The 13,797-nt window shown below is 37.6% G+C and overlaps 1 protein-coding gene across 3 annotated transcripts in view; it reads left to right on the top strand.

The window, feature by feature from the left end:
- Positions 1-13,797, top strand: part of EXOC2 (exocyst complex component 2) — a 147,899-nt gene that overhangs the window by 83,279 nt on the left and 50,823 nt on the right. For all 3 annotated transcript variants that reach the window (XM_068931992.1, XM_068931990.1, XM_068931991.1), the window contains exons 17-22: positions 4,560-4,621; positions 8,186-8,266; positions 9,359-9,418; positions 10,286-10,347; positions 11,252-11,318; positions 13,438-13,554. In XM_068931992.1, coding sequence (XP_068788093.1) covers positions 4,560-4,621; positions 8,186-8,266; positions 9,359-9,418; positions 10,286-10,347; positions 11,252-11,318; positions 13,438-13,554 — 449 coding nt within the window. The remainder of the gene's footprint in view (positions 1-4,559; positions 4,622-8,185; positions 8,267-9,358; positions 9,419-10,285; positions 10,348-11,251; positions 11,319-13,437; positions 13,555-13,797) is intronic.

Genomic DNA, 13,797 nt, shown 5'->3' with positions numbered 1-13,797 from the left:
GAGTAATCTGCTAGGTCACCTGGTAGGTTTTGGGGTTCCCCCCCACACCCCACAGGCTAATTACCCTCACCATTAAAAATGTATTTTTTTTTTTTTTCCGTATTTGCGTGTCTGCAGATTAAATTTCCAGCTATTCTTTTTTTTTTTTTGCTGGAGCCAGTACTTTCATTAGCCAGTGTTTCATTATACAATCAGGTGTCATTTTGCTCTTCCTTTTGAGGCATCCCAGGGAAGTATTCTTTTCCAGGCGACAACTTACTTTTGTGTATTATTCTTCACCTTCCTCAGTTTTTTAGCGTGGGTATAAAAATATCTTTTACGTTGTCCAGTATGTATTTCACCACTAACACCTACAAAGATCAAGTTATCTTCTTTTATTCCCTTTTAACATTGGCCACCTTAATACTCTAGTGTTTTGTATTTTCCTGTATTGTCAGAATAATCATTAATACCAGCTAGGTTATAGCTTTCCAGGGTACAGTTTTCTGTTGTATAACACAAACCTCATTCTTTGTTTCTGAGTATAGCATGGTTGGAGGATGACATTCTTCATCTGAATGGTCCCAGTTTACATCTCTCTGTGCAAATGCCCTGTACTCCTTATTCTTGATCACTCTGGTAGTCTTTGCCTGCTAAATTTAATTGGGAAAAGTTAGAGAATTTTCTGTTCACTTCAGCTGTTAACAAAATGTTGAATAACATCAGGCTATTCTAATCCCTGTAGAACCTAGTTATAAACTCACATGTTTCGTGGTCATTCTATATGGACAATTACTTTTTGTGATCTTTCAATATAATTTTTAATCTGTGACATATGATTTATCATTATATTGAAGGCTTACTTGTAAAGCTAAGTGCTTTACTCAAGCCTTAGGTTTGCTAAGCACAGGTGGCTACGTTAATTAACCAAACTTTCAATGATAAAAAGCACATGACTGCTATGATTTGTTTGATAAAATGAATGCATGTTGTTTTGAGTTGTATTCTTCTCTCTCGATTTGTCTCTTGTCTCTCCTGCTTTAATACCAAGCTAGTTGGCCCTAAAAGTACATAGGTTCTCTTGCCTTTTTAAAACTCTGTAGGGAAAGTACTACCACTGTCTCAGATTTCACTTGATCGCAGGCACACTTGCGATCAGTTTTCTGTCTCTTTTTTTGGGCGGAGAAGTAGAGCATTGTTAATAGTGGGTGATGAACATTCATTTTTTTTGATGTCCGGTTGGACTGATCTGCCCTCTTTCTAGGAAGCATGAATAGTTGCTCAGTTTCAAGACTGTTTCAAAGCAAGGAAGTATATAGCTCCAAACCAGTGTGCTGTCCATCCCAGTGTATCGGATCCCTAGGTGGTATCCGCCTAGCTTCTCCGGTATGGGCCAGAGAGCTCTGGTATGTGATTATGAGGAAGCTCTTGGTCAGAAAGCCTGTTGCCTTTCTAGTTCTCCCTAACTTTTTATATCATAACAATAGCCCAATTCTTTATTCAGATCCAGAACTTTTGCATCTTATGCCCTGTTTGCCAGCCACATTAGTTCTGTGGAGAAGCAGCTCTGTAGTACTCTGTACCTTTTTAATAAAGCAAACTTGCCAGTCTGAACGTGAAATGATTCTCTATTTGGTTTGGATATCTTTACTCATACTTTTCTTTCCTGTATCCAAAAAGATCAGAGCCCTTCATATGCTAGTATTTTTTAGCTGGATAATGAATCTCTTTCTCACCTAGCCAATAATACCAGCCTTCCTTAACTGCTTCTTCCATCTCCTGTCAGTGAAGCAGTTCTGCGTATTGGCCGTAGCATCCATCAGGAGAAAAGACAGGATGCGTGCCTGTACAGTGATTCTCATTCCATGTTGTTGCATTGGGTGTATTTATCTGCAGGTCTCTTTTTTTGTGTTCTCACCAACTAAAGCAAAATGGCATAAGTTGAATGTGTTTAGTTTTGGTTTGTTTTTTTTTTTTCTGGACAGAACTGTATCAGCTGGGTCCTTGGAGAAACTGTTATTTTGGGGGAACCAGTGAAAGAACAGTTAATGGATATTTTCATGGAGCTACCTAAATGGATTGCAGATGTATTTATACCTGTAATATATTAGTCAAAAAGGCTCCTTCTGGGCTTGAATCTCCCTCTACAGTGTCTCTGAAATATGAGCGGCATAAACTGCTGATACAAAGTTCAATCTCATCTCTTATTGCATATTGTAAGTTGGTAGAGGCATTCAGATCAGTTACAATTTTTTATAGAGCGCTCTACCATTAGCTGCTTAAATAGGACACATCTGCCCACGCACTGGGTTTTCTTGTTGTGTTATGATAAACGCTATATACTCATGCTGGCCCTGGGAAGCTATCTATGTTCTTTCCATCTCGGGTATGATCACTGGTCATAAAGGTCATGAAAGCCAAATTATGTGAATGTTAGATTAGGCAGGGGGTTTACGTGAATGTTTTTGACTGGAGTTTGGTGAAGAGTGACATGAGAAAGAAATGTAATATGTTTCTTTTGGTTTTGTGTTAATTCAGAGAAGGAAGAATGGCAGCAAAAGCCTTTAAAGGCTGACCAGTGTAATCCGAAGCCTCACAAAAATATAAGTTGAATAAGATGTTTACTAAATAGGAAAACAAGCAGAGTAATTGTTCCACACAACCCCTTTAACCCTTTTTAGTCTCACGAAGACTGTACTCGCATGAGATGTAGAACTGCAGGATATGACAGCTTACCAAAGCTATTCTTAACTTAACTAATTAGAGTATCAGGAGCAATGAAAATACCTTTCAGCGTGCATTAGTTACTCTCTTTTTTGGCGCTTGGGGAGAGATGATAATTAACCTGAATTATTTCATATTTAAAATGAAATTTCAAGATGTATATACAGTTCTGATGAGAAATTTGTGTTATGATGAACTGCATGTCAAAGCCCCTGTAAACTGTGCACAGTTCAGCACAGTTCTTTTTAGAAGTCGATTAAGCCAAAAAAAAGCGATGGTGCAAAATAAGTCATGTCCACAGAGGAACTCTGTTAAAGAGCATGAGCTTTGAATTCACATCCTGTCTTAACTCCAGCTAGCTTCAGTGTTTAGGTAAGCCTAAGGAGGTTGGCACTTTTCGTAGAGCAGAAGAGTGCTTTCCACGTATGGTCTAACACAATGACAGTCGTTTTTTAAAAATAAATAAATAAAGCTTCCAGTACAGAATGACCAACATCAAGCATGAATGAGGATATCCTGAAATATGTAGTTAGATACAGAATTTATATCCTTGATAAGTGCCTCCCTTTCAACTTCTTCTTTCATTTTCTCTTCTATTTTAAGCCTCTCAGGACAAAGTAGCACATACAGTATGCCTTCATATATTTTTCAAGAGAATCTAGCACCATGGACCCTTGGCTAGGAGTGGGAACTCTAAGTCTCTTTATCGATATTGAATATTAGTAATATGCTGTCCTTTATGTAGTTGCTAAAAGCCTAGGCACTGGTATTTCCATTTTTAATTAAGAGCTGCAGTAAAATAGACTAGGACCAAAAAAACAAAACCCCTCTCAATAGCCTTCACAATATTCCTTTAACTTTAAGCTTTCCAGTAAAGGTGGGCTTCGTGCAACTCTTGCCCTGATATGCTTTTCTGCGTGAAGCAACCAGCATATCATGTAGACGTTTAGTTCTTAGTCATTCGAGAAGGCTGAAATCTTTGAAGCTTCTTGTGCTATTTGCTTGTATGCCTAGTCATTGCAGTCCCAGCGTCTGTGGTTTATCTTTTCAAGTTCAAGTTTTTAATAATGAAAATGAACATCTCTCTCTCCTGCTCTCCTGCGCGCACTCCTGCTCTCCTGCTCTCCTGCGCTCGCTCTGCTGCTCTCTTGCGCTCGCTTCTATGCGCACTCATGCTCACTCTTGCACGTGGTTGCTCTCCTGCGCGCGCTCGCTCTCTTGCATGTGCTTGCTCGCGCTCCTGCTCTCCTGCGCGCGCTCGCTCTCTTGCATGTGCTTGCTCGCGCTCCTGCTCTCCTGCGCGCGCTCGCTCTCTTGCATGTGCTTGCTCGCGCTCCTGCTCTCTTGCACGCGCTCCTGTGCACGCTCGCACTCACGCTCCTGCGCGCACTTCTGCTCTCCTGCACGTGCTCCTGTGTATGCTCACGCTCTCTTGCGCGTGCTTGCTCTCTTGCGCGTGCTCCTGCGGGCACTCGCGCTCACTCTTGCACGTGCTTGCTCACTCTCCTGCTCTCTGGCGCTCGCTCCTGTGCATGTTCTCACTCGCTCTCCTGTGCGTGCTTCTGCTCTCCTGCGCACACTCCTGTGCACGCTTGCGCTCCTGCTCTTTTGCGCACTCTCCTGCACGTGCTCCTGTGCACACTCGCACTTGCTCTCCTGCTCGCTCCTGCGCACTTGCTCCTGCACACTCGCTCCTGTGCTTGTTCCTGCACGCTCTCTCTCCCTCTCTTGTGCTCTTACTCGCTCTTTTGCGTGCTCGTGCTCACTCTCTCTTACGCACTCACTCTCTCACTCGTGCCCACTTGCTTGCTCTGGCTCATGCTCACTCTCTTGCTCTTTTGCTCTCTCTCACACAGATATAAAGAGATTAGCTGAAAAGGAAGACTGGGTTGTTGACAATGAAGGTTTGACATCTTTGGTGGGTATACTTGCATGTCTTATAGGCACTTTTTTTGTTTAAGTGTTACAAAAATGGTTTGTGTGTTATTTTTGACTTTGTCTATATATGTTTTTATAGGTGACCATGGTTTTATTAAAATATGATGAAAACGTAGAAAGATAAGAATACAATTCTTTTTAGATAGTTATCCCCTTATAGATCTCATCATCAAACAACTAACTGCAAAGTCCTTTTTTCTTTTTAAACTGTTATGCCTCCAGTCATTTTAAAATTGTGTGACAGTGATATCACTGTGCAGCGATATTTTCTAAAGTGCAAGAAAGAATGTAAAGTTACTGATAAAATAACTCCTTAATTGTGCTAGGATTATCATAGAGAAAGTTATATCGAGGTAGATGTGCAGTATTGACATGCTACCAATACAATGAAAACTCATATCCTACTACGTTTTTACTTCCACAGATGTCATGAACAGGGAACACAGGAAACTTTTGGTTTTGGTCTTTGAGATGCATCGTCTCTTGTCTTTCAAAAGCGACACTATTTTACTTGGGAAATGGCTCTAACATAATCGTAAAAAGAGTGCTTTTTAGCACTACTTCTTGCAAAGAAATTCTCTGGTGTCTATATTCTAGTCCTTTCCCATTCACCTGGAGGCGTTGCCACTTCACCTTTCCACACTGATGATACATACTCTGTGTGTGCAAGGTTCATGTTGAAAACTCCTTGATGAGCTCCGTTTTCTGTGAGTGAAACTTAGGACCAAAGTAGATGAAACTTAGAAACGCTATGGTTTGTAGGCCAGTGAGACTGATTATTATTTGTAATACTGCCCAAAACAAATAGAGACCGCTAACAGAATAAAACCATCTTTTTAGAAATTGCTTTTTACGTAACACTTTGTTTTCATGCATTTTATATATGGTAAAAAAAATCTCAATACCCTCACTTTACCAAATCTTACATTTTAATTTTTTTTAATAAATAAGTAGTGTTTTCTTCCTAAGTATCAGAAAGATTTTTAAGTGGACTTCTAGAATGAGGTCCATATTTGCAATATTTCATTTTTTAGAAAAAACTTATGCAATATTTGTCAGTCCATTATGAATTACTGGATCTAAAATACGTTATATTAAAAATAGACAAAGTTTTATCTTTTGATTTCCCCCTGCCATCCAAGCTCATCTACTCACTGATTTATAGGGAACCCTATTCATATATAGAAATACATGCATGAATAAAAGCTTTGTCGATTTTTGCCACATATTGAGAGACAAAAAATTTACATATGGACATAAAGATATGTGCCATGGCTTTCTGCCTCAAGTGAGGTTATTTAAATGTGTCAAAATAATTATCACTAACCTTTAGTATGATTTTGCTGAGATAATAATAGCTTTCGTTGTTAAGCATCTTATGTTAGGGGTGATTTACTGAAGTAAAGAATTTGTTTTTGAGGTCATAACAAGTTCAGTTCACATCTAAATGCATCATAACTTAGTAGGCACACTACCACGGAATTGCTCTGCAGCTGAATAAATAGGTCACTTATCTGTTATAATGAGAAATTGAACTGAAAAGCAACTAATTTAGGAGATTTCCTACACACAAACAACAAATGACTTGAAACCAAATTCAAATAAATTAGTGAGACGCTTTCTGGAAATAAACAGTAATGAGTAATGGCTGAAACGCAACAAGCACATTGTAGGTGTGACTTAAAAACAATCTGCGAAAGCAGAGAGGGCCTGTGGGAGGGAGAGTAGCTTTGTGTATGTTTACCTTAGAGAATGCTCCACAGGCCCTTTTTTAGTTTTTCTTATTTGCTCCTGTAAATATATGTGTAGGATGGCATGAAGCAATCACAATATAGATATTGTAGGAAGGAGTGTCTTTGGGTGATTAGAATATTATAGCCAGATTCGTAACTTACGGTCTTCGTCTCTGTTACCACCGACTTGGGCAAGTCCCTTAACCTTTCTGTTTTTCACTCTATTCATCTGTAAAATGGAAGGGGAGGAGGGTCTGCCACAAAAGCTTCTGGTTCTTTATGCTTTTGCTGTATCATAACCTATCTTTGCAGAAGGGTGCTGAACAGCCTCTTGTGTATTTGGAAGTCAGCCATGAATTCCTTGTGCGTGGTATTTCAATAGATAGCTCCTTCTGAGGCACTGCGTCATGTTGCCGTGATCAAGGCAAGCCAAATTTTACATGGTGGCAGTTGGTTAGGTTTTGTGGTAACAGTTTTGTAGTCACAGGATTATTATGGTCTGCTAGAGCAGAGTTGGCTGTAGTAAAAATTAACCAATATAAATAAGGGCCAGGGAAATATTGGAGATATTTTAGGCTTAAGATAGGAACTATATATTAAGGTGCCTGGGAAATACTGGCTTCTAACCTGCATAGCACTTATATTGCAGGTAACAGATACACTAAGAGACAGAGCCAACTTTCCTGTAATTCATAATATCCAAAGTCTAATGTATCTGAACTGCTTCCTTCTCCTGAAGTGTGATGTTTTATTATGTGAAAACAAAAATAAAAGGAGCAGCACTTTACTATTGGTTTTTTCTTCTTTTAAGCCAGTCCGAAAAGTAATAATCATCTTAGTGGGTTTTATTCAGAATTTTCAAGTTGCCCTGCAGGCATCAGTCTTGTGCTCCTCCTCCATCATTTACAGAAATAAAAGTTTCTCCTTAACCTCAAATAGATGACATTCGAACAATATGCCCTAAACTTCTCATCTTCAACTTTTCATCTTCTGGATGAAAACCAGGTTAACATCTAGAATGACTTAGAAGCTTTTTATCCATCTGTCTGACCCAAATCCAACAGAATGATGGCCCTTTTTCCTAGAACGGTGACGCCTCTGTGTTTCATGTTGCCCTGCTCGACAGCTTCCTGCCTAATACCAACAGACAGTCTCAGAAAAAGAGAGTGACTTAACAGGGAAGAGAAGAAGGCAAGGAAAAACTGACTAATGAGTCTAATGTTGTGAACTCATTTACACTTTCATAGTAAAATTGGTACATGCATGAAGACACTTGTACTTTAGGTTTGGAACTTGAAGATTTAAAAAAAAAAAAAAAAAAAAAAGGCCTCCCAAAAACAGTGCTTCCGTTTCCTCATGTGAGAGCAATTTCCATTTACTTTTCTTAAAAACCTCTTGCTGAAATAAAATGCAGAAATTTCAGATATTGAAGGTGAAATTCAATCCCAACTTAGATCAAGGGAGTATGTCACAGGTATCTATAATGTAATTGTCTATAGGTGCTACCACAAACAAGCTACAGAAATTTTTCATAGCCCTTTTAGAAGAGGCTGCTCAGTGGAGAAGTCTCTCAGAGAAAAACGTCCATTCATCTATTGTAATAATTTTGTAATTGACTTAAGTACGAAAGTGCATCATTACAGAGGAATCTTCTTGTCATATACGATTGTCATAATGTAATTCTTTTTCCTTGTTTGGGATAAGCTGAAAATAAATAGCTTACTGTGTGGAATGGGAATTTGTATATGTTTGTATAATATACATTTTACATGCCATGCTCACCTAGGAGCTAAAAAGTTGTTTACTTTCAGCCATCCCAGTTTGAACAATGCATTATCCATTCCCTGCAATCTCTGAAAACTGTGCTGGACTGCAAACCTGGAGAGGCCAGTGTAAGTATTGGTTTATACTTTTATTTTCTTTCTTTTTATGTAAATTATTACTAGGTTTCAGGTCAAGAACTTTCACAGAATGATGCAGGGATGTACTTCACTATTTTTCTTTTTTTTTCCTTCATGTACACTCTTTTCCATGCTGCAGGCTACCAGAATTATGTTTATATTTCCTTTGCTTGGGAGGGAATGGTGTGTGTATGGGGCAGATGAAACCTATACTTACATCTTTAAAGCTGCTCATATAGAAAAATGCTACTAATATAATTTTCAGATGACAGTAGATGTGACTTTATTAGAGAAGTTAACTGTTCTCAGGAGCCAATCTTAACTAAATATTGCATCCAAACTACTTGCAGAACATGAATTCAGTCGTTTACTTCTGTAAACGTTATTCTAGATCAGCAGTTTTTGTCATCTCCATCCACTGAGTGCCTTAAGACCCTGATTGTATGTGATACTAAACTTTTCTTTCTAGTTTCAGTGATGTGAGGAAGCTTAACATTTTTCCAAAGTCTGTTGGGCCCCTCTGTATGAGTATTGTTTCTTCCTTATTTTTACCTTTTATGATTAGCTCATTGGTTTCTTAGTAAACGTTATTCAAGAGAATCTGCAGTGAGTACTTCATGGTGAATCCTTGTTGTCAGGGTGCAAATATCTTTGAATGCCCTGGGAGCTTTTACTTGTAATTCCATTATCCAACAATGGTACGTATCAGTTGTACTTGGTACTAGGGCTTTTTTCCATTCAGCTTTTTATCACCCCATGCTTGTCAAACTGATAATTTACGCATGTACTCTCTTTCCCCCTTTTTTAGGGTGGGGGAAAAATTGAAACTGATCAGCTAGGAGGTGTTGTGTCCCAGCAGTCATTCCCATAACTGTGTCATCTCTTTAGGAATAGATTACTCAGGGCTGCTGTCAGTTGCTTTTGCATGACTTTTCTGTATGGCTGCTCTCCTGATTCCAGGGATTTTGACAGCAAAATTACAAAAGGAAGGAACTAGTTTTAATAATGCTTTTCTTTCCTCATTTCTTTGGGAAGAAAACCATGTGAAGCTGTTCCACTGAAATAATATGCTTGCATCTCCAGGTTTTCCAGCAACAGAAAACACAGGAGGATGTGTGCCAGCTGAGCATTGGGATCCTGCAGGTAACTCAAGTATTTTAAAGTATGGAATTGTGAACACCAGTGAGCAACTAAAATGTGTGTTTCGCACCCTGCCTACCTCCTAAAAGGTAGCATAAGGTAATGACAGCTTGTTTTTCCTCCAGTACACCCTTGGATCCTGAGAAAAGTTTAACTCTAAAAGTGTGTACAGCTTAACAACTGAATCTGATGATATTAAATTGTCAGAGGGGGATAAATCACATGTTAGAGAATTTTACTGAACTGCAGTCATCGCGATTTAGAGACACCTGCTGAGCTGAGCTGATGTAAACTAACACTGATTCACTGTAGTGAAAGGGACAATGACAGTTTTCATCCTCTGAGGATCTGGCTGTTAATTTTTTGTATTAGAAGCCAATATTTTTTTTTTTTAATTATAAATAAGGTAATAGCATATCTTAGTTTTATGCATCTCTATTATTTATAATATTGTGAAATTGAGAATTCGTGACCTAAAATAAAAAAAGGATTTTAGTGATACCTCTATGATGTTTGCTTGGGATCCCTATTTAGACTGAACACTTGAAATTTATTAATAATCCGTTCTTTGCAAATCAGCAGATTGTCTCCACATAATTTTATCCCTGTGTGATGGAGATGACTTAGCACAATGAAAGATAGTACCAAAAAACCCCAATTTTTTGCCACATATAAACAGAGAGTAGCAAAATAAATGTATTTAAGATTCAAAAGGCATAACCAGAATGTTTCTCTACTAATATATATAAGGTTTAAGGCAATGAAAGATTATGATGATCGTTTACGTCTGATGACTGTAATAAAATTGAATTTAAGATTTTCGGGGGAGGGTGTTGCAGAAAAGGTTGAACTTGTTTTATTGTTTCCTAGGTTTTTATAGACTGTTTGGAACAACTGAGCACAAAACCTGATGGTGACATAGATACAGCACAGTAAGTAAAGTAAACCTGACCCAATGGTAGTATTCTGAAATTGTGGATGTCGATATCAAATTTTTTTGTCGACTTGCTCTAACATTAAACACTTCTTATGAATATTTTTGCCTCTGGCAAAAGTAGTGATGCTTTGAAATACGAGTAAATGCTTTTTATGCCAAAATATTGAGTGGCATCATGTAATAAATATTGCATAAGATAATGAAACATAGTATTAATTACTCCATTTTGTTCAGTGACAGGAGTTGTAGTATTCTTCAGAAGTAGGTATGTTGTTTTTGGCATTAGCTTACATGAAATGAGTTGTCCTTGTCGCTAAGTAACGTCTACTCATGGAGGTACAACCTCTGCCTTACTTTTCTTCCTTTTTGCTTTAACTGGATCCGTCAGTAGTTCTGCCAAATTCTTGAAAGTTTAGCTTTGTTCCCGAGTTGCACATGAGCTGCTTATTCCAGAGTCAGAAGAGCCTCAGTTTCCAAGAGCACCAGTCATTTCTGTGTTGAAAGCCAGAGGCTTGGCAAATACTGGTACCTGCAGCATGCATTAGAGAGAGGCAAATTAACCGTTCCCCTAATGCCACTTTTATTTTCTGTTGATGAACCCCTATTGGCTGAATAGGTGTAGAAAATGGGTCAGAATCTGTGGCAAACCAAAGAAATTGGAGAAAGTGAAAATACTTTGAGAAGGGAAGGTCTGCAGCTAAAGTAGTACTTTCTATCCAAAAAGCTCCTGCTGGCTTTCTGGACATCTTATAAGTTGAGCAGCTTGTGCTGCTTTCTTATCTGGTGTGAGAGGGTTTGAAACAAGATTCCAGTCTTCTGTTCCAACTGTTAGTTTGAATCTACCATGTATCGTATAGTCAAAATCACAATACTGCTCACTTTTTAAACAATATTCATAGTCTTTCAGTGGATGTTTCATCTCCAGATTTGTTTGGAAGCATTCATGAAGACTCAAGTCTTTCTTCAGTAAGTCTGGCTTCTGTTTTTATGATGTGAAACTCAGTACTTCTCAAAGTTCCTGGAATGTCGTCCTTGTTTTTATTACGTTTTTGGGGGGGTTTGATTTATCTTTTTTAGCAATCAGTTATGTATTCCAGAGGCTTTTCTTAGATATACTGCAAAAATATGAACATATAAGGCTTGAATATAGGGCTATTTTAAAAAGCATTGTTTATTTATGATATCGTAGTATACTATCTTAAGGTAACTAATGAAAACAGTTTTTATAACCAGGTCCCCCTCAAACTGAAACACCACCTCTGAATTCAGGAAAATAGCAGATTTTTACATCAAAAGTTAAATCCTCATATGTTTTCTCACTTAAGTTTTAAATGATAAGAACTGGCCTGATTATTAGCAATTTTTAAAATCACATTAAGATACAGATATTCAGCGTAATGTAATTTTCCCTCAAAACTCACTTTACTAATAGAAAGTAGAGATTATCTGCATATTTTAAATTATTTTCAGGCAACTGAAAAAAAATTCTTAATATTCTTAGTGCTTTGATTGCCAAATGGTGGTTAGCGTACTTTCTTCCAGTCCAACGACTGATGGAAAGAATGCAGTTGTTCCCTGCAGGAAACCTAGCGAGAGCCTGTTGTGTGGTTACTTGGTACGGATTTTAATTTTGTCAGAAGCCCAGCTTTGCCGTACTTACAAGAGCAGTTAGCATTTCCACTGCAGTGAATAATCAGAGATTGCAAAATCAGACCAAGTTTCTGCATTCCAGATTATAATAATTTGTGATTTATATTATTTTATTCTTGCAATACATGGACTTTGATATCAATTGTTCACAAAGTAACTTTTTGTGGCTGTTCCCACCTTTCTCCCCCGTCTCCAAAGGTGCAAACTTTAAGTGAAAAAAAATCAGCCAGCTAAACAATATTTAGTTTCCACAGTATCATATTAATTTTCTTCTGTGACTGGCAGAGCACTTTATCTTCTGTTTCCCAACTGACTAATGAGAAGAGAGAAAGTAAGCAATCTATGTGAGATTTTTTTCACTGTACTTTTAAAATGCTTATTTTTTGAATACTCTGTGTACCAATTGATTATAATTTAAAATAGGCAACCACACATATTTATGCTACTCATCGTGTTATATTACTGGAAGACAAAACTGTCAGGAATTCTTCAGGGTGAAAACAATGTCATTCTTAATCAGATCTCAACTATGATTATGATTATTTCATTGGCAAATAATTTTGTTTTCAAAGTATTTGCTATAGTTGATCCTAAACTGCTATCTGAAGTTTTTTTTAAGAAGAAAAAAAAAAAGTTTTCACCATCGGGGGAAGGAGAGGGGAAGAGAGAAGACTGAATCTAAATAGTCTGTGTACAGTTTCACGAAAAGTCATTATTAAAATTAAGACTGTATTTTGGGTAGCTCTTCTTTTTATTTGGTGGTTTGCCTCCAATTTGGAAACTATACCGTGTTGCACCAAGCTCAGGGAAAGGCAATTCTAGTATCTCAACTCCAAAATGTATTATGAAACATATTTGATCTTATGATTTAAAAAAAAAAAAAAGATTGCGTTAGAGTAACTTAGTATTTTCAGATTAACTGATGAAATTATATCAAGTACTTTTGAAGCCTCTAGCATTCCAGAATGGGCAAGTATGTTTGTTCAGAACCTGTTTTGCTTTCCTTGTTTTAGCCAGTTTCATATGAAAGTGAAGATGGTATTTGGTTTCGTTTTATGATGGTCATAATTCTTAGCATATTTCTAGAAACAAAGTAAAAGCCAGAAACAACTTCCTGGAAAGCTGTCCAAACCTTATTTTTGTAAAGGAGTCTTAACCGTGGTTCTATATTAGTCACAGTTATTCCAGTGAATACTCCACATCTCATAAGAAAAAAGTACGTGTTTAATCATTATACCTGATGTTTGCTCAGTTCCTAGAATTTATTGACAAAAATACGTCAACTCTACTTTATTTATAAGCATGTTTATCATACAACCACCCTTCTGTCCCCTACCTGCCACCCCATCAATAACATTGACACATTTTTAGTATTGGCCGTTGTGACATTTTTTCTAATCATTATACTTTTTCTTCTTTTAAATTGCACTTTTAGGAACAAAGGCTTTTAATTGCACTCAGCAACTGCCGCTATCTGGAACGTCATACCTTCCTAAATATAGCTGAACATTTTGAGAAACATGGCTTTCAAGGAGTTGAAAAAATAACTCAAGTAAGTGAGAACACTGAAATAAAGCATCGTTGCTTGAATGAAACGGTTTTTATTTGTTTTACTTTCTGTGGGAATTAAGTGCAAGTGTTCAAACGGCCGAAATGACTCTTGAGTAAGCCCTCTACAAATGAGTGGGATTCCAAGCATCAGCTGAGGACACAGCAACAGTGATGATATGGCTGTGTATGCTCCTGTTTGGCTTAAATAGCAGTACAGAAAATGTGACCTCTTATTCAGGATTTG

The sequence above is a fragment of the Struthio camelus genome, chromosome 2 (assembly GCF_040807025.1).
Source record: "Struthio camelus isolate bStrCam1 chromosome 2, bStrCam1.hap1, whole genome shotgun sequence".
Lineage (NCBI taxonomy): Eukaryota > Metazoa > Chordata > Aves > Struthioniformes > Struthionidae > Struthio > Struthio camelus.
Note: the sequence above shows the minus strand (reverse complement) of the source record. Positions and strands in the feature narration are given on the sequence as shown.